The sequence below is a fragment of the Crinia signifera genome, chromosome 9, assembly GCF_055691185.1.
Source record: "Crinia signifera chromosome 9, ASM5569118v1, whole genome shotgun sequence".
NCBI lineage: Eukaryota > Metazoa > Chordata > Amphibia > Anura > Myobatrachidae > Crinia > Crinia signifera.
This window is the reverse complement of record NC_139225.1, coordinates 25,997,036-26,023,805: the sequence shown is the minus strand read 5'-3', so window position 1 is coordinate 26,023,805 and position 26,770 is coordinate 25,997,036. Positions and strand designations below refer to the sequence as shown.

Sequence of the window (26,770 nt, the reverse complement as noted above, 5' to 3'; positions counted from 1 at the left end):
AGCATGGCAAGCTAAGCATTAATTATATAGCCTGACTCCTAGTGGTGAACCATGGGTAAAGCAATGTCTAAATGAATGCAAATTCCTGTGAATGTCACTTGGTGTCAGGTATAATATGACGAGTATGTTTTGCAAAGCAGTGAGCGCAGGGAAACGCCAGCAGGCAGTATGAAGCAGCCAAGCACTAGAACAGCAGCCCTGTCCAATTCTGGGACCCTCGCAGTGCTTCAGAAATCATATAATACCCACACACACACACACCTATGAAGTGCCTGCTGCTTCCGACATAAAGGGAGCAGCACAATTAAAAAGTCACATTCAACGGTCCTAGGAACTTACATGGAAAGAGCGAGTGAAGTCAGCATGTAAGCATAGGGCAATGACCTTCTAGTCGCAAAAGCGAGGATGCACAAGCACCTCCTGCTGATTAAAATGATATGAGGCATGCCTATATCTAGTGAGAGACTGCCGCTTTCTCTGCATAAGTTACACTGCAATTACAGCCACACTGAATAGACATGCCACACGATTTTAATCAGTAGCAGCTGCTTGTGCATAATATTTGCTCTGTTTTGCAAATAAGATTCTATTTAAATGGAAAAGCTGCAAAAAAAAAAAAAAAAAAAAAGATGCTCAGCTCTACAGAGTCGCACAGAGCTCACGGGTTATGTAGGAGGCTAATTGTATCGCATGGAGGATCAATGTATGTGGACACCTCTGGATCGCCTGCATACACCATAGCGCTTTAACGGAATTAGCTAAGAGCAGAAGCACATGCAATGAAGGGGAACGTATGTATAACATACAATAACACAGCCTGTTGTATAGAAAGCAGCATCAGAAAAAGTAGCTAGCCTAAGGTTGGCGCTCTAAAAAAAATAAAAATAAAGACAGGGACAGGAGGGTACAGGGAGGACCTGTAGCCAGACAGCCTTGGCTCTAGGAGAGACAGACACAAGTTGCTGACAGCCATTGTGCTTACAGATTTATTCCTGTCATCTGGTAAGTGAGCTTCGTTCTTTCCTTTTCCCATCAGCCACCCAATTTTCAGGGGAAACCAACTTCTCCCGCTCTACAAAACAGCGTGAAGAGAGACAAGTGTCAGCAGCGCACAGCTACAACCAGAATGTCACACAATGGCCGCTTTCATTCACAGGGAAGCTCCAGAGACTCATTCTGCGCTCCGATCCGTTGCAAGGCTCTGCTGTGCAGACATGGGGGAGGAAGCCATTTTGTGGGTGGGGCCAATTTACCTCACATCATTAGATAGGTCACTGGTGACTGCATTCTAATGGAGGCTGCCTTCTTATGTGCACAGAAGTACCAAAGAAACGGCAATTCTAGTGGGTCTAGTGCAGGGCCTGGTTCATGGTCGCCTCGTCCAATGCAATAGGTGGGCCTACTAGTAGTGCAGGGCCTGGTCCACTCTTCCAATGCAGTTGGTCGCCCTATTCATAGCGTAAAGGCCATAACTGCAATTACGCTGTATAAAGTGGATGAGGTCATAGTCCTTGGTGTCATATTCGGCTTCTGCTAGTTTGGAGAAGTCACCCCCATGGCCCTCCAAATACCATATTAATCAATGTGAACAGGTGATCACACAACCAATGATTGTAGAACCACACGGTAGGAACCAGACGCAGTTCCAATGGGTGTTTCTACTGATGGAGGCACGCAAGTGCTATGACCTCAGCCGCAGGAACCTCTCCCAGGATGAATAAGACTATAGGCCTGCCAAGAAAACTGCGCCTCCTGATGTAGTCTTTGGTCTGTCCACTCCCTGAAAACTGGGGACACACCGTCACGTTTTCGGTAATGATGGCCGCCCCTGCCCTCCCTACAAGTGCCTGTCATTATGGTAGAGGCGATCGCAGTTTAACAATGTGATCAGGAACTGCGCTGCAGATCGCTTCTGCGATCCAACCGGAATTAAGCCCAATGTTAAAAAGAATTGGAAGAATGTTACAAAAAAGGACATTTCCATAGACTCCGTAAATGACAGATGTTTAAATCAGTCAAATATAAAAAGAATGTCTTTGTAATGGCTGCCTGGGCAGTAACTTCTGACGGTGCGCCCTGAGAAGCAGCGACCATGTGGCAGGAAGAAGACCTTATCCCATCGGAAGCCAAGAAAGGTTGCCGTCCTAGAGCCGGACCTTCCAGCCAGCAGTGTCTGTTAGGGAAGATAGAATTCCTGGCTGTGAGAGAAAATGGGGTCATATACTGAACAGAGGATGGTATAACTCAGATCTGTCCAAGCGGCATCAGCTCTGCTATAAAGTTTTACCACCACATGTGAAGTAGCTCCTCTTCCGCTAGGTCACCAACACCCTGTGTCAGGCGCTAGAAAGCTTGTACCCAAGTCCAGCTGTCCCAGTAATAGCACAGCATTGTGCCACATGAGTAAATGGTGCAGTAACAGCATATCATGGGAATCAGGACACCACTTACCCCTTGGGATGAACTGTTGGCCTTTGGCTCTTTCTTGTCCATTTCTGGGATGGCAGGGGGAGGCGGCGAGGGCTGCATCCCTATCGAGCTCCTCCTGGTCGACCCTACGGAGTGGGTGGAGGACTCTGAAGTGGTCCGAGTCCGTCTCTGCCGACAGAAAGATAACAATGGTTAGCAGACTAGAGGACACACAGACTAAACCACGCAGCAGCACCGATACAATGGTCTATCAACATACATGTTGACAGAAATCCGCATTTCAGGCCCTGCAAATAGTCCACACAGTCCCTAGATCATCTGTCTAAAGGCCACCTGACCTCCAGGGGTCCTGAGTCAAAGGTGGCCGCACTGCCGACATTGGAGGAATTAAGGGGGTAAGTACAACATACAAGAACCCAAATTGGCCGCACACCAAACAACTCACCATGTGGGAAGAGGACTGGGAGACCGTCCGAGATCTCTGCCCAGGAGCCTATGGGAAGGGAAGGCAGAGTAAGAGGTTACTGGGCAGCTCACTGATCAGAACAACCTGGCACAGCTTATACCAAGTGATGGGCAATATACAGCAAGAGTATTAGACTGTCCGGCTGACCCACAGCCATGGAGATCTCCAGCATTGATAAGTCTTAGGGCCATGACAGAATAGTGATAAGGATCTCCATCCCTGATCACAGATGACAATGAAAATAACTGATGTAGCAATAAGGTCACCTGCATCCAAGTATGGAGATCCCTAAGAGCTGGACTGTTAGTGTGCACTGAGGACAGAGCTTGAGAAGCAATAACCTAGAGAGAAGAAGGAGTATACAACATGCGGCTCACTAGTGTCTGTGGAACTACACATCTCAGCAGTTTCGCTATTGGAGCATGCTAATCTGTGGCAGGACACACTGGGAAGTGTAGTTCCACAGCATCTGGAGGGCAGCGTGGTGACTTCCCTTAGTCTAGAGGATTGTCCGATTACACTGGAACCCAGAACCCGAGGCACTAACAGCGTGTAGCCCACAAAGCCGCAGAAACGGAACCTGGGACAAAGATGTATCAAGTTTCAAAAAGTGATAAAATGGAAAAAGTGATAACCAATCAGCGCCTACCTGTCATTTTTCAAACCCAGCCTGTAACATGACAGGTAGGAGCTGATTGGCTGGCTGTTTATCACTCACTTTACTTTTTGAAGTTTGATACATCTGACCCCTGGTTTAATATGAGGCTCTGTGCAGATAACTGTCAGCATCTGCCAGGTGCAATAATGGTCTGATTTTTTCCATCAAAGCCTTATCGGACTTCGGGGTAAATTTACTGAGATGGGATTTATTTTGAAGAGTGGCTGTTGCCCATAGCAACGAATCTGATTCTATTATCCTCTCTTCTAGAAGGCGCTAAATAGTAACACAAGTAGAATTTGTGGGCAATGCGCCATCTTCATTAGAACTCGATCTCCGGACGTTTTCTAAGCGATCTTACAAGACCAGTATGTAGGGCGCATTAGTACATTTACTCCATACTATCTTAACTCCGTTTCGCAGACCATTAGAAGCCGCAGAAGCAGATACATCCTTATTCCATTTAGAACAATGAAAAACAAAAGTAACAACCACCCACCATTTTCGCCATTTCTCCATAGAAGTCGAACCCGCTGTCACAAGGGATGGTTCTGGTGGGGGAATTCTGCGGTGGTCTTTGTAAGGCTTAAGGAGGAGACAAACACACAATGACACAAATACCAATGTGTGACAAGCTGACAGAGCTGTGACATCGGATATTCTGTAGGGTTGTAGCACCGCGCATGCTGATCCGGCCAATACAGCGATCACATAAGCTTGTACACGTACCATAGTCCAATAGTGAAACGTTAAGCTCACCTGACTCCTGGTTCCACTGCTCCTGGGGTGCAAAGTCCGTGGGCTGTGGCAGGGTGGGCAGAGGCTCCATGGGAGCTGGGGTGTACATGGGCATCGGTTCACTGCTATAGGGAACGAATGCAGGCCCAGACACTGGCGGCGAGGGTACAACGTTCTGGGCAGTGCCGGGGTATGATGGCTCGCTAACTGCAGGATGCTGATAAAGAGAGGGCGTGCTATCAGGACCTACAAAAAGCAGATGGTGACAAGAAAGCCATGATTAATTAATCTCAGAGCCGCTCTTCATGGATAGAACACAGGTGGCACCAGGAGTGAAACTGCTTATAAAAAAGGCATTGGTTTCTAAACGCAAACCAACAGTGCGGCCACTGGGGGGAGCTGTGCCACCAGAGTGCAGGGTTAATCTGCGGAGGTTCACCGACATGACAGCACCCACTAACAATGCAGATAATGAGCTCAGCGCACCAATGCGAATACCCAAGGTTTACTGTAAGCGGTAACTTATATGCAGGGTAAATCTTATTATAAGAGAATCTACATAATATGCAAGACCAGCTGTAGGGAAACGCTCAGCTGCCAGGAACACTGACACCAGCCAAAATGTTCATTAATTTAGGAGGAATCGGTCGCCAAAACAGACGGAAAGCACATTAGTAATTAAGTTCTTGTCACTCAAGGGACTACGGAACAAGGGGGAGGAGTCAATATTAAAGTCCTGTTCAAGTTAAACAGGATGCAAGTCGGAGAGCCAATTTATATAATTTCTATGGGCCAAAATAATACTACGGTCACTAGGTCGACATGCATTGGGTCAACCACCGAAGGTTGACAGGGCTGGAAGGTCGACATGAATTTTTCACTTTTTTGAGCTGACAACTATCCATTACGGCGTGGTGGGAGTATAAAATAGTGTGCCGAGTACAGCAAGGCTGAAGCATGGTGGACGTAGATAGCCATGTGAGGGGACGCTGTACACTTAGGCATATATTCAATGCCGTGGGCGAGCGGTGACTGCGAGCAGGACTTTTTGCTCGCAGTCACCGCTCACCCTGTCAGTATTCAACTGACCCCCCCTCATTCGCAAATTCCCCCTCGCTCCGTTTTTTGAGCGAGGGGGAATTTGAGAATGTGCCTCCAAAAGCTGCGAGAGCCGAGGCTAATTACAGCGAGTTTGCTGCACTAGCCTCGGCTCTCGCAGTTTAGGGGAATCCTCGCAGTTCTGTGACTGCGAGGATTCCCCCGGAACGGTGCATAGTGTGAGCGGCCGGCGCGGGGGTTAAACTGCGAGGATCACTGGTTTTCTGTGATCCTCGCAGTTTAACCCCCTCGCCGGCCGCTCGCACCGGCATTGAATACTGGCCATAGACTATGTTGACCGTTTGACTGTTAACAATGCCATTGTTGAACAAATGCTTGTGTCAACCTACCAACCCTGTCGACCTATTTCAGGTGTAGACCCTGAATGACCCATACCCAATGGGAGCTGCAGAGGGGGAAAGGGATCTAGGAGTCACTATTTCAGGCAATTTAAAAGCCAGGTAGACAATGTAACAAAGCAATGAAGAAGGCAAGTCAGATGCTTGGTTGCATAGGGAGAGGTATCAGCAGTAGAAAGAAGTAATAATGCCACTGTATAGGTCATTGGTACGACCTCATCTAGAGTACTGTGTTCAGTTCTGGAGGCCATATCTCCAGAAGGATATAAATACATTACAGACTATACAAAGAAGGGCAACTAAAATAGTGCATGGCCTACAATACAAAACGGTACTTCTGTACTTTCACGGCGCCACTAGAAATCGCGGGCATCGCGGCCATTGAATGCACTAAAAATCGGGTGCGACGCGATGCCCGCGATTTCCCATAGGGACCAATGGTAAATTTCTCAATTGACCCGATTTTACTGTTCAATGCCTCAATTGACACGATTTTTCCATAGGAAACAATGTTAAATGGCCCACAGAGGCCAAATAGCCACCCTGAAGTGTGAAATGGCCCCCACAATTGTTAACGCCACCCCACGATCAACGTGAATCCGAAGCGTGGCGTGCCCGCGAGGGGCGGCGGTACGCGTCCTCCGACCTTTTCATACCCCCACTATCCACGTCGGCGTGGAGTTGAGAATAGAATAGTGTGGCGAGTGCAGCGAGCCACCGAGCCCGAAGCGTGGCGAGCGCAGCGAGCCCCGCGAGGGGACGCGGATACCTTCACAGGTAAACGCGTCCCTTCGCGGGCTTCACAGGTATCCTCGTCCCCTCGCGGGGCTCACTGCGCTCGCCACGCTTCGGGCTCGGTGGCTCGCTGCGCTCGCCACACTATTCTATTCTCAACTCCACGCCGACGTGGATAGTGGGGGTATGAAAAGGTCGGAGGACGCGTACCGCCGCCCCTCGCGGGCTCGCTGCGCTCGCCACGCTTCGGGTTCACGTTGATCGTGGGGTGGCGTTAACAATTGTGGGGGCCATTTCACACTTCAGGGTGGCTATTTGGCCTCTGTGGGCCATTTAACATTGATTCCTATGGAAAAATCGTGTCAATTGAGGCATTGAACATAAAAATCGTGTCAATTGAGAAATTTAACATTGGTCCCTATGGGTAATCGCGGGCATCGCGTCGCACCCGATTTTTTAGTGCATTCAATGCCCGCGATGACCGCGATATCTAATCTAGTGGCGCCGTGAAAGTAAAGAAGTACCTACAAAACTTACCAGGAAAGACTATGAAATCTCAATATGTATATTCAGGAGCAGAGAAGGGAAAGGGGGGACATGATAGAGACTGATACAAATAAAGTGAAGCATTAGAACATAAAGAACACAGACACTGGAGGGAGGGGGGGTAGTGGATACGTGGAATAGCCTCCTGTCAGAGGTGGTAGAGGCTAAGACAGTAGAGCAATTTAAACATGCATTAAATAGGCATAAGACATATTTACATAGAACCAAGTATCAAGCGTTTGAGGTTAGAATGAGGTTTAAAAAAAAAAGGGGGGGGGGGGGCAGAGAAGATGGGCCAAGTGGTTCTTATCTGGGGGATGGGTTATTAGGTCAACAGTGACTTGCATTAGGTCGACAAGGTTTAAAGAACGACATGCATTAAGCAAACATGGAAAAAGGTGTCTGCCGACATGGAAAACCCCATAAGTGTACCGCATCCGCTAAACCATGTTTCCGGCACCCAATTATATTCTCCCTCTATGCCCATTGGGATGGAAAAGTATGAACAAGTCGCTTTAAAAAAAAATATCATTAAAAAAAAAAAAAACCTCATGTCTACCTTTTTTTCATGTGTCAATCTTTTGACTGTCGATCAATAGTGGACGACCTAATGGTCGCATACCCTTATCTGTCTTCACATTCTAGGTTATGTTCACCACACACATAGGAGACAATGCCACCCGCCAGCTGTCATTGTGATAATATGGATGGGTCCCTTACCTGGCAGTGCCAGCTGCACCCCCTGGATAGCTGGCGGCATATTCGCTAGCAGTGGGTTGTCTGTATTAGCTGGCATGTCGTGAGGAGCAGCCATAGCATCGGACTGCATGACGTGGTCATGTTCTGAGCTGGGCGTGCTGCAGGCGTACTGCTGTGGGGTGGTCCTGCCGGTGCTGTACACCACAGTTCCTTGCTGAAAGGGAGAATTGTGCAAATATATAAGCATCAACATATCCACATCCAAGCGCTTATGCACCGCGCATGCTGGGGAGGGGGGCTTCATACCTTGACCTGCATGTCCAAGTGGCGGAGTCTGAGCAGCCACGGTGGTTCTATGAATAATTCCTGCTCTGGTTTCTCTTTCAACTGAGGGTCGAAGAATCTCAAGTGCGAGGCCACCTGCGGGAGAGGATGAGTATTACTCCAGGATCATTGGCAGAGAAAACTCATCTCCATGCAGCGGCAAGGGACTTTCATTTATTGGTTGCACCGTGCTGTCATTTATGAATATTACCCCTGCATTAGATTAAGGTTAGACATATCTCCTCCTGACCGGACTCTAGTTACATAAAGGCCCATGTCTTCTATGAGAGGCAAGATCTTAGTTTCAGTAACACTGGTGGCAGTGTATAACAGGGTCTGCGTTTGGGCTCTGGCCACCCGGTACGCTTCCTCTAGCCTTCAGGACAGCCAGTAGGAGCCACCACTTTCCTCATACAAGGGGCAAGGACCAGCAAAAAGGCAGGAATCTGGTTTTTAATACAGGACAGCGAAACAGCAATAGGATTCAGAGCGTTCACAACCCCTTATCCGTGTATTCCAAAAACCGCGGTTTTTCCGAATATTTTTTTTTTGTTTGTTTCTTCCCCCCGTCCCTTTTTTTCCATACTTACCCTGTCCCCCAATGTCCATAGCAGCCTTCAGGATCTTCTTCAGCGACATCTCTGGTCCCAGGGGTGCAGTGCGCCGCTGACTTCACCGGCGCACCCACACAATACACCCCTGGGACCAGTTAAGTATGGGGGGGGGAATCCGTAAAAATCCCTTATCCAAAATGTTTGTGGTCCCAAGAATTTAGGTTAACAGATACTCAACCTGTATAACAATATATTCACAAGACAATGACATCACTATGCTGCAGTGAAAGGACAAGCTGCACAATGCAGTCACCCCACCAATGGTCAGGACTACCTTTAAATGACCAGAGCTGGAATCCGAATACATTATGATCCAGACGTCAGAATACCAACAGCCAGGATCCTGTACGGTAAGTATTCAGGCCTAACAAATGGGTGGCCAGGGAAAGGAGGGGGTTTAGACACTAGTGGGTGTACTTAGGGTTAGGAGGATGCCGTTAGAGCCCGTCTTGCTAGCTGTATGCCATTTGTTTCCCGTTTGAGCATTAGTTTATGGCACTGAACAGCAGCCCTTTGGGTTGCGTATAATCACCTCCAGCAGTTGGCCGATCAGTACGGGGGAGTAGTAAGACGGATGCCTCAGGATGGTCTTGGAGATGACCTCACAGTAGTGGAACGCCTGGGCGGACAGGCCGTGCTCAGCCAACCGACAGGCATAAATAAACTTGAAAACCTGCAGAAGAGACAGGAAGACGGGTTATTCTACAGAATGACATCCAGCCGGGAGCCGAATAGGAGCGTTACCTACCTGAATATTGGGGAGGGAGATGGTCTGGGCACCGAGGGACTGGGCATACTCGTAGGCCTCCGTTCTCCAGATGGCCTCATTCGTGGCAAACTTTGCAAAGGGAAGACTGCGGGAGACAAAACCAGGTAAGGAACAATATGGATTCCGCTACATCAGAGGGGACACACAAAGCAGAGGACAGAGTTTTTGGCCCAGGAACATGAGAATGAGTCCCTCACCTGTGGTTGGAGCCAATCAGGACGAGCTTGGTGATTTTCTTGGTGTACACTCCAAAACCAACCTGAGCCATTATATAGCAGAAGTGCGCAGCATCCAAGAGTCCCCTGGAAGCTGAGGGAGGTACACAGAGAACATTAATCACCATGGAGACTATCCGGTACAGGCTAGCAGGGGGCAGAAGGTATCGCTTATATAAAAGGATCATTATTAAAGGCTCATGACCACGCTCTTTACTGTTGCAGAAAACAATCATTCCCTTCTCTGAAGACCCAGTACACTTTTTCCGACCTGCTACCCAACATTACCAAGTAATTTCAGGAGACCATGGCCCCTCCAGTCTTGGCCATACTTACCCAACGTGTCTCCCATTGTAGTAATGGTCCTGGCTGGTACGTCAACATTGTTGGTTATATTAGACAGCACCATGGCAAGATGAGGTCTCCAGTCGCCCCATTTCTCATCTCCGCAACACTGTCAGAAAAAAAAGGACATTTAACTTAATCAAGTTTCTGACAACCTGCTGCAACGTCTCAAAGCCAAAACACGGTCAACTGAACCTACAGCAGGAGGGGAGCCCTGGCTTATAGGATACATACATTCTCCTCTGCGGGCAGAACCAGAGTACAGGAACACTGTGAGGAGTAGGAGACACAGCTGAGCCTAAGCACACAAGATACAGACACTCACCGTGGCTGCCGCCGGCATCCTTCCAGACAGAAGCTGATAAACAGTCTGTAGGGGATCGTTAATTGGGAGACTGTTGGCAAACCTACATTACCAGACACAAAACACAGAAATAACATTTAGTGGCATTGTGACTGAAAGCTTCACTGAAGGATGCAAAGTTTTGTAAAGAGCCAATTCCTGCTGAGATACTGTCATTGGGTCACCAGCCGCAAGGTCGACATGGTTTTTTTCAGGTTTTTGAGCCAATATGTGCCGACAGGCGGTATTTCATGCCCTACCATCCACTAGGGAGTGGTGGGAGAATAAAATAGTGTGCCAAGCGTAGCAAAGCACAGTTCCCGAAGCATGGCAAGCCATCTGACGCAGCGCTATGTTTCAGTGTCCATGTCGACATTCGGGAAATAAAACTCCCATGTCGACCTAATGACCCCGTCGAACTACTTGCTGGTGACCCAATGATCCATACCCTTCCTGACCTAGACTAAAGCCACTTTGAGGACATACAATTTGTTTTCCTAAATGGGATAATTTGTATCATAACGAGCCAATGGAGCTGCACACTAGATCAGGTGATGGCGACCAGCACAACAATAACTAGAAAAACACCTGTACCTGCCCCGACCTTGGCTACATCTCTGGAGAAGTACTGTACTGTGTGCCACACCTGCTGCCTTCCCCGACCACGTCTCTGGAGAAGTACTGTACTGTGTGCCACACCTGCTGCCTTCCCCGACCTCGGCTACGTCTCTGGAGAAGTACTGTGCGCCACCTGCTGCCTTCCCCGACCTCGGCTACGTCTCTGGAGAAGTACTGTACTGTGTGCTGCCTGTACCTGCCCTGACCTCGGCTACGTCTCTGGAGAAGTACTGTGTGCCACCTGTACCTGCCCCGACCTCGGCTACGTCTCTGGAGAAGTACTGTGTGCCACCTGTACCTGCCCCGACCTCGGCTACGTCTCTGGAGAAGTACTGTGTGCCACCTGTACCTGCCCCGACCTCAGCTACGTCTCTGGAGAAGTACTGTGTGCCACCTGTACCTGCCCTGACCACATCTCTGGAGAAGTACTGTACTGTGTGCCACACCTGCTGCCTTCCCCGACCTCGGCTACGTCTCTGGAGAAGTACTGTACTGTGTGCCACACCTGCTGCCTTCCCCGACCTCGGCTACGTCTCTGGAGAAGTACTGTACTGTGTGCCACACCAGCTGCCTTCCCCGACCTCGGCTACGTCTCTGGAGAAGTACTGTGTGCCACCTGTACCTGCCCCGACCTCAGCTACGTCTCTGGAGAAGTACTGTGTGCCACCTGTACCTGCCCCGACCACGTCTCTGGAGAAGTACTGTGTGCTGCCTGTACCTGCCCCGACCTCAGCTACGTCTCTGGAGAAGTACTGTGTGCCACATGTACCTGCCCCGACCTCGGCTACGTCTCTGGAGAAGTACTGTGTGCCACCTGTACCTGCCCCGACCTCGGCTACGTCTCTGGAGAAGTACTGTGTGCCACCTGTACCTGCCCCGACCTCAGCTACGTCTCTTGAGAAGTACTGTGTGCCACCTGTACCTGCCCCGACCTCGGCTACGTCTCTGGAGAAGTACTGTACTGTGTGCCACCTGTACCTGCCCCGACCACGTCTCTGGAGAAGTACTGTGTGCCACCTGTACCTGCCCCGACCTCAGCTACGTCTCTGGAGAAGTACTGTGTGCCACCTGTACCTGCCCCGACCTCAGCTACGTCTCTGGAGAAGTACTGTACTGTGTGCCACACCAGCTGCCTTCCCCGACCTCGGCTACGTCTCTGGAGAAGTACTGTACTGTGTGCCACACCAGCTGCCTTCCCCGACCTCGGCTACGTCTCTGGAGAAGTACTGTGTGCCACCTGTACCTGCCCCGACCTCAGCTACGTCTCTGGAGAAGTACTGTGTGCCACCTGTACCTGCCCCGACCTCAGCTACGTCTCTGGAGAAGTACTGTGTGCCACCTGTACCTGCCCCGACCTCAGCTACGTCTCTGGAGAAGTACTGTACTGTGTGCCACACCAGCTGCCTTCCCCGACCTCAGCTACGTCTCTGGAGAAGTACTGTACTGTGTGCCACACCAGCTGCCTTCCCCGACCTCGGCTACGTCTCTGGAGAAGTACTGTGTGCCACCTGTACCTGCCCCGACCTCAGCTACGTCTCTGAAGTACTGTGTGCCACCTGTACCTGCCCCGACCATGTCTCTGGAGAAGTACTGTGTGCTGCCTGTACCTGCCCCGACCTCAGCTACGTCTCTGGAGAAGTACTGTGTGCCACATGTACCTGCCCCGACCTCGGCTACGTCTCTGGAGAAGTACTGTGTGCCACCTGTACCTGCCCCGACCTCGGCTACGTCTCTGGAGAAGTACTGTGTGCCACGTGTACCTGCCCCGACCTCAGCTACGTCTCTGGAGAAGTACTGTGTGCCACCTGTACCTGCCCGACCTCAGCTACGTCTCTGGAGAAGTACTGTGTGCCACCTGTACCTGCCCCGACCTCGGCTACGTCTCTGGAGAAGTACTGTGTGCCACCTGTACCTGCCCCGACCTCAGCTACGTCTCTGGAGAAGTACTGTGTGCCACCTGTACCTGCCCCGACCTCAGCTACGTCTCTGGAGAAGTACTGTGTGCCACCTGTACCTGCCCCGACCTCAGCTACGTCTCTGGAGAAGTACTGTGTGCCACCTGTACCTGCCCTGACCACTTCTCTGGAGAAGTACTGTACTGTGTGCCACCTGAACCTGCTGCCTGCCCCAACCTCGGCTACGTCTCTGGGGAAGTACTGTGTGCCACCTGTACCTTGCCTGACCACGTCTCTGGAGAAGTACTGTGTGCCACCTGTACCTGCCCCGACCACGTCTCTGGAGAAGTACTGTGTGCCACCTGTACCTGCCCCGACCTCGGCTACGTCTCTGGAGAAGTACTGTGTGCCTCCTGTACCTGCCCTGACCACGTCTCTGGAGAAGTACTGTGTGCCACCTGTACAGTTCTGCTAACTGACTCTAAGCAGTCACTAGATTCCTTCTCTGTAGTTTGTTCTGAACTACCCTGTAAACTGGGGGTTAGGGCAACTGGCGACACCCCATTAAAAAAAAAATATGGGCGGCCACCTCATGGGTATGTTGGAAGAGCTAACAAGATTTTTAAAATGGTGACAGTAACGTCCCAACTCACTGATCACTTAATAGATTTCTACCCAGACAACACCGGGTACTTCAGCTAATGCTTAAAAAAAAAAAAAAAAAGCTGTACATAGTAAGCTGGGTACACACTGAGCGCTATGCCATCCAATCAGGAGGGTCGGACTGGGCTCTCATACAAGCGAGCACGCTGTGCCTGATGGGAAATCCACCACTGCTGGAAACTCAGATCTACGCTGGGGCAGCTAGCATATCAGTAAGAACAGCCAGACGTTAGCCCAAGAGGCAGGATTACCTGGTCATCACACGTGCGTGCGTCCGGCTGTCCATTTTGCTGGCGAGCAGCAGCGCGTGGCCCCACAGCCCGTGCTTCATGGCAGACTCCAGGGCATCCTGTAAGAGGTGTAAGATGACAATTACACAGACAGACATTCGCTCCGCAGAGCTGCTCACATACAAACTCATTAAATATTCACAGCTGGGAGAGGGATCAGATGTCGCAGCATCACGCCAAGCAAGGAAAGGACATGAAATATAAGAGACGCGTGGCATATGCCGATCCAACATCGTAGGGCAGTGGCGTTAATATTTACCTTCTTACGGCCAAAAAGCAGCAGCTCTCTAAAGCGCTCAGTCTCCTTCTCCAGAGTAATCCCAGAGTTGGGTAACATGTCCGCGAGGAAAGAGAGCTGAGCAGCCCCTGACTCCTCCTCCTGCTGACCCTGTGGTTCGTTGCTGAAATCGATCAGATTGGCTTCGTTAGGAGATTTCCCGGGGAGCCAGACCGTTCTATGATCCTGCAGAAGCAGCTCCGCTATGTCCGTGCCTACAACAGTCTACAAAATACAGAAACAACGTAAGAGCCACAGATCGGTTCAGGGGACAAATGATCAACTATTATCTCAGCACACGAGGGAGCTAGAAAACAGATACTTCATGTTAAGACTATAACGGAAATCTGCTTGGACAATAAATATAGAAAACTAATTAAAAGCCCGTCAAAATGACGGCTTCTGCACTGTACTTTCACTTTGAGCTGTGACAGTTTTTAGTCCACAAACTCTCCACCCAGTCCCTAACAGTGTCTCTGCAAAAATTGCTTTTACTTTGTTAAGAGCAATTTGGTGAGTCGAGTGGCCTCTAGTGGTCACCGGTGGTACTTCATCTCAGAGGTGAGCAATTAGACTTTTATATACATATAGATTAGAAATTTAACGGTATTTAATATGTATGGATTTGGCCAGTGGCGTAACTAGAAGTGTGTGTGTGGAAACTGGGTCCCCATGAGGACACGTCCCTTTCAGTTAGGCCAAGCCCCTTTGTACGGGCGCACTGCCAGCACGGCAGTGGGGGTGTTAATGCAGAGTGTGTACCCAGCATAACTATCACACCAAAACTTACGCAGAGTCAGACTCAGTCGCACACAGATGTACAAATGTTGCAAAGTGATCAGTGTAATCTAAAGTAGCAAAGTAGTTTTGTTGTCCACAGTTAATTTACGCAAATAAGATGCACATGTTTGATATAAATAAGACACAGTGGGGCAGATGTATTAAGCCTGGCGAAGAGATAAAGTGGAGATAAAGGGGAAGGAGATAATGCACCAGCCAATCAGCAGTGTTTGAAATATGACAGTTGGAAGTTGATTGGCTGGTGCGTTATCTCCTTCCACTTTATCTCCAGTTTATCTCTTCGCCAGGCTTAATACATCTGCCCCAATGTGAGGGACAATTTGGCAGTACCACATCAGTATGTCCGGTAAAGACCACTTACATTTTGAATCCAAATAAAACTGGAGAAAAAGGAGAGTAAACAGATCAGACAAGAATCTGTCATGTGACCGCAGATACCGGTGATCAGTGGGTCTAGAACGAAGTACTAAGAACCTCTCGCACTGTTTCAGAAGTAACCATGCCAACAGTGTATAAAGCTGGAAACCACCTGATCTGGTTACTTCTAAAACAGGCATGTCCAACGTTGGCCCTCCAGATGTTGTGAAACTACACATCCCAGCATGCTTTGCCACAGTTTTGCTATTAGAGAAGGCTAAAACTATTGCAAAGCATGCTGGGATGTGTAGTTTCAAAACACATCCCAGCATGCTTTGCCACAGTTTTGCTATTAGAGAAGGCTAAAACGATTGCAAAGCATGCTGGGATGTGTAGTTTCAAAACATCTGGAGGGCCAACGTTGGACATGCCTGTTCTAAAAGGTGCGTACACATGGGGGCGATTTTTGCCAATATCGCAGGCAATATGGTCGTTGAGCGACCATATTGCCCGCGATGGGAGTGTGCACCGGCGATATATCGCTGGGTGCGTGCTCCCGGTTTTTTCCCCTGTAGTGATCGCTGGGCGCAAGAACATGCTCCTGCAACCAGCTGATTACCACTGTCGGGCTCCCCCGGCAGTTTCCTTTTCATCAGCGACCATCTCTGGTCACTGATGCACACGGGATACTGAGCGATATATCGCTGCCGTGTGTACGCACCTTAAGCAGACACTTACCAAAACAGCCGAAGATGTGGATATGATGATGGAAAACGCATCTTCTGATTGGGACCCCAACCCGCAAACAAGGTGGGAGTGTAGCACGCACACATGTAGGGGCTTTGCTATGGCACAGGGCAATCACAGGTATACTTACCCCGTTCTGTCTGCACAGTAGAACAATGAAATCCCACAGAAGACGGGCAGATTCCTGGTCGATTAGGCTCTCGTTCTGAGAACACTCTTTGGCTTTATTTTGTGCAAAATTTATGACGTCAACCTTGTGCGTCTCATCCCTGTGGACACAATGAAAAGTCACCCGTCAGTACGGTTCCTTCCGAGACCTCTCACTCTAACCTGTTCCCTTCGTCTAATGGAATTATTTGGGGATGAATGGAAGTGTCTTTGCAGAGGCCTCGGACAGTCTTATAGAAATACAACCATATCCAGTAGTAGAATAGCTTCAGGATCGGCCTAACGACCTAATAGGCAGGGAATAGGGGCCGTCAAATTATATATATATATATATATATATATATATATATATATATATATATATATATATAGAGAGAGAGAGAGAGACAGAGAGAGAGACAGAGAGAGAGAGAGAGACAGAGAGAGAGAGACAGAGAGAGAGAGAGACAGAGAGAGAGAGAGACAGAGAGACAGAGAGAGACAGAGAGAGACCTCTTGGCAACACTGGGAGGAGGGCAGGCCATTATTACACATTGGGGGGGGGGGGGGGGGGAATTTGCAGCCTCTTCTGTTACTGTTGATCTAGATGCGTTCGACCATTAGTGGTTGACCACGTGATTGTCTATCTAGACATCGGTCCGCTACACCATAACCCTCATAACTTACTTGACCAGGGGACCAGGGAAGGACCTCAGCTCTTCCTGTTCTGGGCTGTTCTGCATAATGATCTATGAAATAATCAGAGGGAAACACTGAGGATTCGACTAATCCCATTAAAACGTTTCTAATTGTTTAATTGACCAAAAATAAAACAAATATATTTATTCAGACCAATAAATAAAAGGTTACATTTGGTAATTTACCTCCATATTGTGGATTTCCACCAGCGTGGGCTGCCCATCAGAAGGCAGGTAAGGCAGTACTTTAATCAGATAGCCGCCAGGGCCAAAGCGGGCGCAAACGTGTGGGCTCCCGAACTTCTCTGGGGTCATCGACCTGGAGGGAACTACATAAAAAGGCATAAAGGTCAATCAAAGAGGAACAGGAGAAAAAGGAGGCTGTTGGACTGCTGGAATTTGTAGTCCAACCACGTCAGTCATTTAGAACATAAAATCAAATGTTAACAGATAGGGAAGCAAAGGCCATACCTTGTTCCACTGGCTGCCACTCGTTGCTTCCCTGGTAGTCATACTGGTAACTGTCCTGTTGGGCGTTGTAGTCATTTGGGTACAAGCCGTAAGGATATTCCCCGAGTGGAGGGTTCTGCATTTGCCCACCGTAGGTATCCTCCGCCGTAAGGTCCTGCTCACTCTTGTAGACTTGGCTCTGGTGGGAGGAACACATGGTAACCATGACATGCTCTAACGTGCCCCTGCTTTTTTTTTGGGGTGGGTGTAAATATCTCCAGGTACTCACCTGCTGAGAGCGAGAACTGAAACTGCTGCGGCGGCTGTGAGAGCTCCGCTCGCTGTGTATGCTGCGGGCAGAATGCTCGCTGTGCACGCTACGGCGGTCAAAGTCATCCTTCGCGAGGTCTCTCTGGGCTTCGTTCTCATCGTCGAAACCCCGTACGTAACGGGGGTCATACTGCCAGCGGTCATCGTACCCTTCGAATCTATACAACGGCACACATTAATGCACGCAACACAAATACGGCCTGGTAGCTTGTGCAGAGAGCGCTACAAGGACGCATGGACTGAGGGCAAACTGCATGCTGGGAGTCATGGATCAATAACAGATGCAAAGACCCTAAGCTGTCCAAGGGGCCGAACACAGATTTATACGCAGTGACGATGCTCGCACAACTTAGCGATTATCGGCCTCCAGATTATGGCCGGCTGTTTTACTAGCGATAGTTAGCAGGCCCGTAGCAGCTGCGTAGAAATGGGAATCAACCCCCAAGTCTGCTGTATAGCATTGCTATACTCACCTGCTGTTGTACGCATACGGAACCTTTCGCTGGTAGGGGTCCTCCTGGCTGCCATACATGTAATTCCAATAATTATTTCGAGGGTCCCGATACCCAGGATCAAACGCTCCCGGATAACGGTCCCATCTTGCCGGATCTGCAGGAAATGCATATATTGGCGTTTATACAATATTTAATCTGCGTCACGCTGGTTTCCTCCCATAAATCCTTTCACTACTCACCTCCATAATCATACTGACTTTGGTAATAATCCGCATAGTAATTGGCTGGAGCGCTGTACCCCTGCCTAGTTAATGAAGGAGGGGAGAATGTTATATTGTTGTAATCATTTAAAAACCGGTTCTAACTGCTGTAATTACACCACACCCTCAACACCCCCCCCCCCCCCCCCCCCCCAGACATTAATCTCATCTGGTCCGCACATTACACCTGTGGCAGCTCTGGTAGAACACAGTATGTGAATTAGTGGAAGACACACTCAGCAGTAATTCTAGTTGGGTAAAAAGAATCAAGGTGCCTGTCATTTCATCTGTGCTTCCCGGCAGGCATTAAATTAAGCGCATAAGTGACATTACGGAGGTACGAGGCACAAAGATGCCTCGTTTCTTCCCTTTTCTTCCAACATGCCAAGCGTACTTAATGGTTGTTCATAGGTTCCTAGAAGACCTATAATTAAGAACAGCATTGCAGCTACTAATGGAGTTGTGTGTAAGTCTCAGGTATTGTAAGAAAACCATGAGATCACTCTAAAGTACATATACATTATTCTCTGTATAACCATGGACACGTACCTTGATGAAGGGCGATCGGAGCAGTGACTGGACCTGGAGCTAGGTCTTTCTGGTTCCTGGTACGGGTACTTCACAAAGCCAGAATTGCCGTATTGCCTGTAAGAGGGGTCATATGCTCCATAGGCATCCTGCAAGAGGCCATTACATTTCTGGTCACTAGCACATATAGCATTTCCCCCAAACACCTAATTACGGTTTATGCATTTTTTATTAACCGTCTCTTATATAGCGCAGCAATTATCTTTTCAGAGAATAAGGCATCGCTGCTTCCTTTAAGAACTGGACAGAACATTAAATGTAATTTTATCCTGAACAGACGCTGCAGGAGGAAAGAAAAACCATTAACCAACCAGATAATGGCTCGGAATACAACTCGCACTAGGCTGGTCGGCTGATATACTAACGGTTTATAGGGACATGAAGCAACTTATTACCATGGTAGAGACATAAGTTCCAACCGGATTTTATACATTATGGGGCAGAGTGAAACTGCCTACCGGCGTGTTACGCTGAAACATAGGTCACAAGACGTGAAGTGGAATGGTATACATTCATTAGCTCGACATGCATCGAGTCGACCGCTGAAGGGCGACATGGCTGAGGCAGACACAAGCATTAGTTGGACAATGGGAAGGTCGACAAACGGTCGACGTGAGTTTTTCACGTTATTTCTGAGCGGACGTGTGCCGTCAGGCGGTATTTCATGCCCTACCATCCACTACGCCGTGGTGGGTGAATAAAATAGTGTGCTGAGCGCAGCGAGGGGACGCAGTACACTTTGACGGTGTCCATGTCGACATTCGAGACAAGACGTTAAAAACTCATGTCGATCTTTTGACTGTCCACCTACTGCTTGTGTCGGCCTTTGCCATGTCAACTTATTTCATGTAACCACCTAAGCCATGTCCATCTTCAGTGGTCGACCCAATGACCCATAACCACCCATCACTTCATGAACCACACATAGAAAATGTACCTGATAGTAGAGTTGAGAAGCCCGGGGATCCGCCTGCGGATACGGCTGCTGGTAGCCAGCGGGGTACGTTCCGAAACCTCTATAGTAATAGTATGGATCTGCCTGCTGCGGGGTTTGGGAAGCAGGAGGTCTGGATGGATCTGGGTATCCAGGATAGTGGGTCGGGTTTACCGGTGCAGATGTAGCCGTCGCAGGTTGAGCAGGATAAGCAGGCTGTTCGGGTGGTCCAGGTTTAAGACCAGACTCCGACGTTCCGATGTAAGGAGCCCCAGTGGGATGCTGGGTAGTCGGCAACTGAGCTTCTGCTTGCTGAGAAACTGGTTTAGCTGGGGCAGAGGCTTGTGTCCACATGGCCTGAGAGACGGGGGTCATGTACTCATGAGAATCCAAAGATACAGGCGTTAAAGTTTCTACCGAAGGCTGCGCTCTGACATCATTGGTAACCTGCTGGTAGAAACCCTGTTTATAAATATCAGGCACTGGCTGGAAATTTGGGACATTTGCTGACTGATTGGGATGGACAGGCCCTCCTCCCTGAGGCCTGTTCTGAATGGGTGCAGAACTATTCGCATTGTGATTCGCCGGTGCGCGAGGTACAGTGAAATCTAGCGCTCCGGAATTCTCCAATCGGCTGCTTGCATGGCTGCTGCTAGTGACTGCCGGAACAGACGTTGCGGCTCCATTACTCACTGGTATGTTTGGGCCAGAACCGGGCACTGCTGCCCTAATTGCAGACTCACCGTCAAACTGTGTTTTTTGACCTTCATTGGCTAAATTAAGCGGAATTTGATTTAATGAAGCAGAAGTGACAATATTTTGGGGATGAATGGAGGTAAAGTCAGAGAAATGATCACCGCCTGGTGGCAATTTATTAGTTTGATTAGAGGAAATAGAGGCTTTAAGAGGTGCTCCCGGCTGATTGGCAGAGAACGAGGCAATTTGATCAGAAGCAAAACTACCGGCTGGGGCAGGCTTATCCCCGCCAGAAAGATCTTTAGCTGAATTAATGTTCTTCATTTGATTGGGTAAAGACAAAGAGAAATTAATTGGTTGAGCCAAATTATAACCTTTATTCGGCTGAGCAATTAAAACCGGTTGATTAGGCAAAGAGTCAGTGGGCGGCGAAGACAACAAGCTGGCATAACCGGAACTTGCCTGAGAATGCGGGTTCTCTTCCTCCCCTATCTTGGGTGGGTTTTCTAGATTTTCTGAAGAGATGTACTCCTCCGGGCTGGCGGAAAACTGCGCCTGGTCAGGCCGGCTGTTCTGCTTGTCCAAGGAGCCATCTTCTGGGGGTTGGATTACTTCGGTTTGAGCTTTTGGGGGGACATAAAGAACAGGTGCTGGTGGCGCCAACAGAACATTGCCCCCAAAATTGGGCAACTCTCCTTGGGCCCATAAGGTAGTTGCAGGGCTCTCACACTTCTTATTTGATCCATGCGCTCTTGACGATGGACGTTTGTCTAGTAGTAATGACAGATCAAAGGGAGGACCACCGACTCCTGGGAAGGGCTGGCCACTGTTTACAGCACAAACCTCGGCATCTGATTTACCTGAAAATATAGTTTCGAGATTGTCCGGAGGTTGCTCCAAATTCCCTGGTGAAGCTGCCGGGATCGTATTGTGAGAAGCGTTTGATGGCAACTTACAGTTCTCTGGGATTTCCCCAACTACTTTTGAATGGTCGATCTCAACTGACTTAACACCTACATGTGAACGGACCGGCTCAAAGGAACTATTTGCACTTGCCTGGAATATCCCGGTAGGTTTTGGCGGACTTGGGGTCAGCGGCTGAGACAAATTCCCGTGGTAGGCATTTTGCGCCACATTTTGGGCAGTGTTATCAACACCCAAGGGAGAGGAGTCTATCTGCTTAAAGAAACTGTTGGACGTTTCGTTTTCAAGTCTTCCGCTCTCCTTCTGAATGAAGGTCCCCACCAGATCCAGAGGCCTAGTGGAGGGGGGCAGACTTTTGTGACTTAAATTACTGTAGTTTGAAGACACGCTATCAGATCTGACCTGACGAGGGGACCCATCCGGGGCCTCCAAATTGTGACCACCTTCAGTGTGGCTAACAACGTTCTTGGGGAGAGTAGGACCAGGTACGGGTCCATATCTAAACGCCTCTGGATTTACGCCGGTGGAAAAGTTGTTTTTATGAGGTTCACTTGGAAGGACTTCTAGATTCTGGACACATTCCACATTTTCAACGTCATACGGCGGCCCTGATGAGACTTTTGGTTCTGCAGGCTGGTTGTTCATGTCGTCCGTTGGCCACGCCGCATGAGGATCATGAGATAAAAACGAATGAGTATTAGGTGCAGTGGGATTTAATGGCATGGGTGGGTGTGACTGCACATGTGACACAGGAGGCTGGGTCTGTGAGGGAGCTGCGTTCACCTGGCGCCCAATGTTTGGCTGATATGATGCATCGGTGGCTGGTCTGCTGGGACCATGCTGCTGGTCTGTGGAGAGGATTTCCACATTCTCTGCTTCATCTCCTTTAAAAAACATTGAAATTGTCCCAGAATCTGCATCACCGGAGACGTGGCTGGGAGCTGTTGCATACTCGCTTTGTGGCCGGTTTCCTGGTAGAGTAAGTGGCGCTCCGGCCTGTATCGGGTTAGGGTTGGGTAACGGCGGCTGTGGTTCTCTGTAAGGCTGGCTGTACCAGCTGTTCTGTTCGAGGCTTTGGTGTTGCATATAATCAGTTTGGATGGGGTTGTTGAACTGTGCATGGCCGTGCTGCTGCTGTGCATGACCTGTACCACCTCCATGGGGGAATGCAGCAGGTGCAGGCCTTTGAGGGGCTGAGAAATAGGCTGGGGCAGTAGTTTGGGGGGGAAGGTGAGAAACTTCTAAATACGGAATGGAGTAATACGATGTATTGTACGCTGGGTGCTGGGCGGGTGGAGGGATACTCTGAGCGGAGGTAGGTGGTGCGGCCTGTGTGGGTGCCCAAGTGGTTTGCTGAGAAGATGTGGGAGTATAGGACTGTGGCTGAGTTGCCAGCATGCTGTTATGACCCATTTCAGTATTAATGCTCTGCCTGCTCTGAGACCTGTCCTGAACCGGCATAAAGGTGTTCTCTAGTCCACTTGCCGTGCTACGAAGAGATGATGCTGCTGCAGGATGACTAGCCCCCGGCTGCATGGTAGGAGTAGGAGCCATGCTGTTTGTATAATGCAAACTTGGTGCTGGCGGAGAGGGGACACTGCTGTAAGTGGCACCTGCGCCCAAAGACTGGGATGGAAACCCTGGCATCGGTGCCTGGGCCCCGCTGGAGTTCTCTGCAGAAGATGATGTTGGGGGAATTGGCTGGGGGTACAATGAAGGGGACGGACTCTGCATCGGCATCATATTAGCCCTTGGCGCGCTGCCCGGTGCCAGATTTTGTGGAGTCATTCTGCCAAATGCAAACGGGTCGGTGACTGGTTGCACCTGAGGGGGCGCCATAGCAGTTGGAGCAGGTGCCCTCTTACGCCAGTACGCATTAGTGGTCATTCCCATGCGGGGAGGCCCCCCCGTCGCTGGAGGACCGGCCGGAGGAGGCGGCTGCATGTTTCTGTCCATCTGCTGCGAACCGGACACAGATTCTCTTTATGATCTATGGAAGCTTCAGATTATCCTATCAGAGGAGAGAACAACACAGAGTAAACTAATTGTGTACACAGCTGCATCAAATGCAAAATGAGTGACGACATTATACCCCGTGTAATCACATTGCTTAGCTATAGGATTATATTAGGACATTTATTTAACATGCTAGTTAAAAGCCTGTCATATAAAGAGGCCAGCCACCAACATGCATTGGAACTGGAGTTAAGTCACTAGGTTGACATACATTAGGGCTTAATGAGACATATTAAATTGGTCGACATGAGTTTTTTACCTTTTTTAGCCAAATTGTGCCGACAGGCGGTATTTCATACCCCACCATCCACTCGGGCGTGGAGGGAGAATATAATAGTGTGCCAAGTGCATCAAGGCGCCGTGCCCGAAGCATGGAGAGCACAGCGGTGTCCATGTCGCATTCCGGGACCAAAAAAACGTGAAAAACTCATGCCGACTTTGTGACAGTCGATCTTCCCACTGTCAACTTAATACTTTTGTCGACCTTCCAACCCTATCCATGTTGACCTATTTCACGTGCCTACCTACGCCCTGATGACCTTTAGTTTTCGACCCTATGACCCATACAGGACACTTCCCCACAAACTGCTGCATGCACCTCTTTACCTGACAGCACGTTGTAAAGATGCAGTGTGGGCCTGTACCTCTCCAATTAGGGAGAGCCCCAAACTGGAACGGATGCACGTCAGATATTGCTGCGAAGCATCTTCACCGTTACAGTCATACCCAAGTGAATTCTAACAGGTAGAAAATAGCAAAAAGGTGTGTTCCCTTTCCCCCACCCAGGACAAAAAATATGCAATTATCCCACAGGGTGCAGCCAACAGTAGATAATGGCCCTACTTTCACTAAATAAACAGTTATTTCTGGCGAGTCCTTAATAACCAGGATGTAGCGTGGAAGCAATGACTGTCCAGCGCAGGTAACTGCCAACAACGCTGCAATGGGAGGCAGAGCGAAATCTAGACACAGACAACAGGCATCCCGCAAAGAAGACACAATATCATTGCTGCTGCCCTCTGAAAGCCCCTCTGATAAACCAGCGCCAAGTGTTTACGCCCGCTGCGTAACAGGCACATGTGTGTGACCTCTGCAGATGAAGCCTATTGTTTAAAGTAAATCTATATTACTCATATCTCCTGTGTAGATGGCGTGGAACAGTACACGTCAAAGGCAAACACATGGAGATCGCTTTGTGTGCAAACAGCACCTCTGTCAGCACATGGGTGAAAGTTTCAGAGAAACCTGCTAGAATGATTCTACTAGGGAGCCAACAGGCATTGCCCCTGTTTCACCGCCATGCGTCAAACACACAATGGAGAAATAACAAGTGGTGTGTAATCCATTTCATCATGTGTTCATTACTTATGTAGGCCGCGCAGGGGGCTGCAAAAACTAATGCGGCCTACACACAAGGCGAAAGACTGCTGAGCGACCTGGGCAATGTAGATTGCTCAGCACACAGCACTGTGTGCTGAGCAATCTGCTGAGATCACTGGCCCTGACTGGTGATCTTACTACATTAATTGGGCCTGCTGGATAAAATCTAGTTACATTGCTGGGGTGACCGGGCAGAACTCTGGCCCTGACAGTTCACTCAGCACACATTGCTGATCATTCAGCAAAATCTCCCGTGTGTGGGCCCCTTTATCCAGCATGCTGGATAGGAATTGCTGGGCGATGTATGGGCATTTTCTAAGCAATCTCTCTAGACTAGACTAAAATGCCCTGAAATTGCCCCGTGTGTAGGCCCCTTAAGATTACCACTATAGAAGTCCTACTGTGCAGAGTAGCACATAGGACAGACTACTCGCCTGAGGTCATTGCTTCATTTTCTGCCAGTAGCCAGATCCAGTTGCATTGGGTAAATAGAATAGTAGACGTTTAAACCGTATGCCCCACTAAGCGCAGAGGTGCAATCGCTCCTTTGCGGACACTGATCGAAGCATAGATGGAAAGACATGCCCAAATGTGCATTTCCGGCAAATAAGCCTCAGTAGTATAATTAGTGTACATTCTAGCACTCTGCAGCTTTCAAAACCCATGCAGTTCCTCTTCCATGCCTGAGGTGCTGCTCTCGGCTGTGGTTCTTCTAGCACAGTCTGGTCTGTATTTCATCATAGAGCTACAGACCAAACTGTGCTAGAGGCACTACAGCAGAGAGTGACGCCCCAGGATGGAAAGAAGAACTGTACAGATATTAAAAAGGTGCTAGAATGATCACTAGATAATTACTTATTAGCTGTGTTTATACTAAGCTAAGGGGATACATTCATTAGGACAACATGCATTGGCTCGACCACTGAAGGTCGACCGGACTTGGGTCGACACCTGCAATAGGTCAAAGCAAGCATTAGTTCGACAATGGCAAGGTCCACAGTCAATAGGTCAACATGAGTTTTTCACAGCTTTATTTTTAGCCGACATGTGTTGACAGGTGGTATTTCGTGCCCTGCCATCCACTTAAGTGAGGAGGGAGAATAGAATAGTGTGCCGGAAGCATGGCGAGCTGACGCGGTACACTTTGACAGTGTCCATGTCAACTAAAAAAAAAAAAAAGTGAAAAACTCGTCGAGCTTGCAACGGTCAGCATAATGTTTTTGTCTACCCTAAGGCCTGCAGGTCTTCAGTGGTCAACACAATGACCCATACTCAAGCTAAGATGTTACAATGCTCACAGTCAGTGATACCACAAAACCCACTACACAAAAAAGCTAATTACCTAATGGAAATCTATTGGACATGAACAAAAAGATACATTTAACCTGCATTAACTCTCGCCCTATTACTAAATGACTGGACAGGTACAGACCGGTCACCTCACAGAACAAGGATACAGACCTCCAGTGATTGGACATTGACAGCGTGGCCCCTGCAGTGCTCACAGAAGGCCTATAAGAAATAAGGCACAACTGCTGAGTAAGATGCTTGCAATCCCACGGAACATCTATAATTCTAACATCACACTTCAAAACCACGGTCACATATTTGACCACACATTAGTGGTAAGACGTACGCAGGAGCAGACAACCCTCCTGAGTCTAATGAGTCAACAGGACGAAGATTAGCTGTAAATTCCTAATTTCTCTGCAGTGTCCCAGCACAGTTAATCCTCAGTCACAGAAGCGTAATAGCCATTTCTTTTCAATTCTCTAAGTCAACATAACCCATGATAGAGCATCTGTATGCAGGATGAAGGGAGCGTGGTGAGCGAGTCAAGCCTGTTTACAGTTCACTGCAAGCCAACCTGGGAGATCTCCTACATCACAAGCCACAATAACAGAC

General features: G+C 49.0%; 1 protein-coding gene across 5 annotated transcripts in view; it reads right to left on the bottom strand.

Annotated features, from left to right (window-relative positions):
* SEC16A (SEC16 homolog A, endoplasmic reticulum export factor) overlaps positions 1-26,770 on the bottom strand; it is a 40,459-nt gene that overhangs the window by 12,489 nt on the left and 1,200 nt on the right. For 3 of the 5 annotated variants that reach the window (XM_083158611.1, XM_083158610.1, XM_083158612.1), the window contains exons 2-24: positions 19,853-23,480; positions 18,877-19,004; positions 18,307-18,371; positions 18,086-18,221; positions 17,572-17,770; positions 17,304-17,481; positions 17,019-17,161; positions 16,822-16,883; positions 16,118-16,256; positions 14,065-14,307; positions 13,767-13,864; positions 10,322-10,403; positions 9,988-10,105; positions 9,634-9,745; positions 9,416-9,521; positions 9,200-9,340; positions 8,036-8,149; positions 7,751-7,943; positions 4,314-4,538; positions 4,054-4,139; positions 2,876-2,923; positions 2,452-2,598; positions 983-1,072 (exon numbers count right to left, since the gene is read on the bottom strand). In XM_083158611.1, the coding sequence (XP_083014737.1) occupies positions 983-1,072; positions 2,452-2,598; positions 2,876-2,923; positions 4,054-4,139; positions 4,314-4,538; positions 7,751-7,943; positions 8,036-8,149; positions 9,200-9,340; positions 9,416-9,521; positions 9,634-9,745; positions 9,988-10,105; positions 10,322-10,403; positions 13,767-13,864; positions 14,065-14,307; positions 16,118-16,256; positions 16,822-16,883; positions 17,019-17,161; positions 17,304-17,481; positions 17,572-17,770; positions 18,086-18,221; positions 18,307-18,371; positions 18,877-19,004; positions 19,853-23,425 (6,426 nt within the window). In that variant the 5' untranslated portion in view covers positions 23,426-23,480. The remainder of the gene's footprint in view (positions 1-982; positions 1,073-2,451; positions 2,599-2,875; positions 2,924-4,053; positions 4,140-4,313; positions 4,539-7,750; positions 7,944-8,035; positions 8,150-9,199; positions 9,341-9,415; positions 9,522-9,633; positions 9,746-9,987; positions 10,106-10,321; positions 10,404-13,766; positions 13,865-14,064; positions 14,308-16,117; positions 16,257-16,821; positions 16,884-17,018; positions 17,162-17,303; positions 17,482-17,571; positions 17,771-18,085; positions 18,222-18,306; positions 18,372-18,876; positions 19,005-19,852; positions 23,481-26,770) is intronic. The other 2 variants (XM_083158614.1, XM_083158613.1) reach the window with 2 other exon arrangements.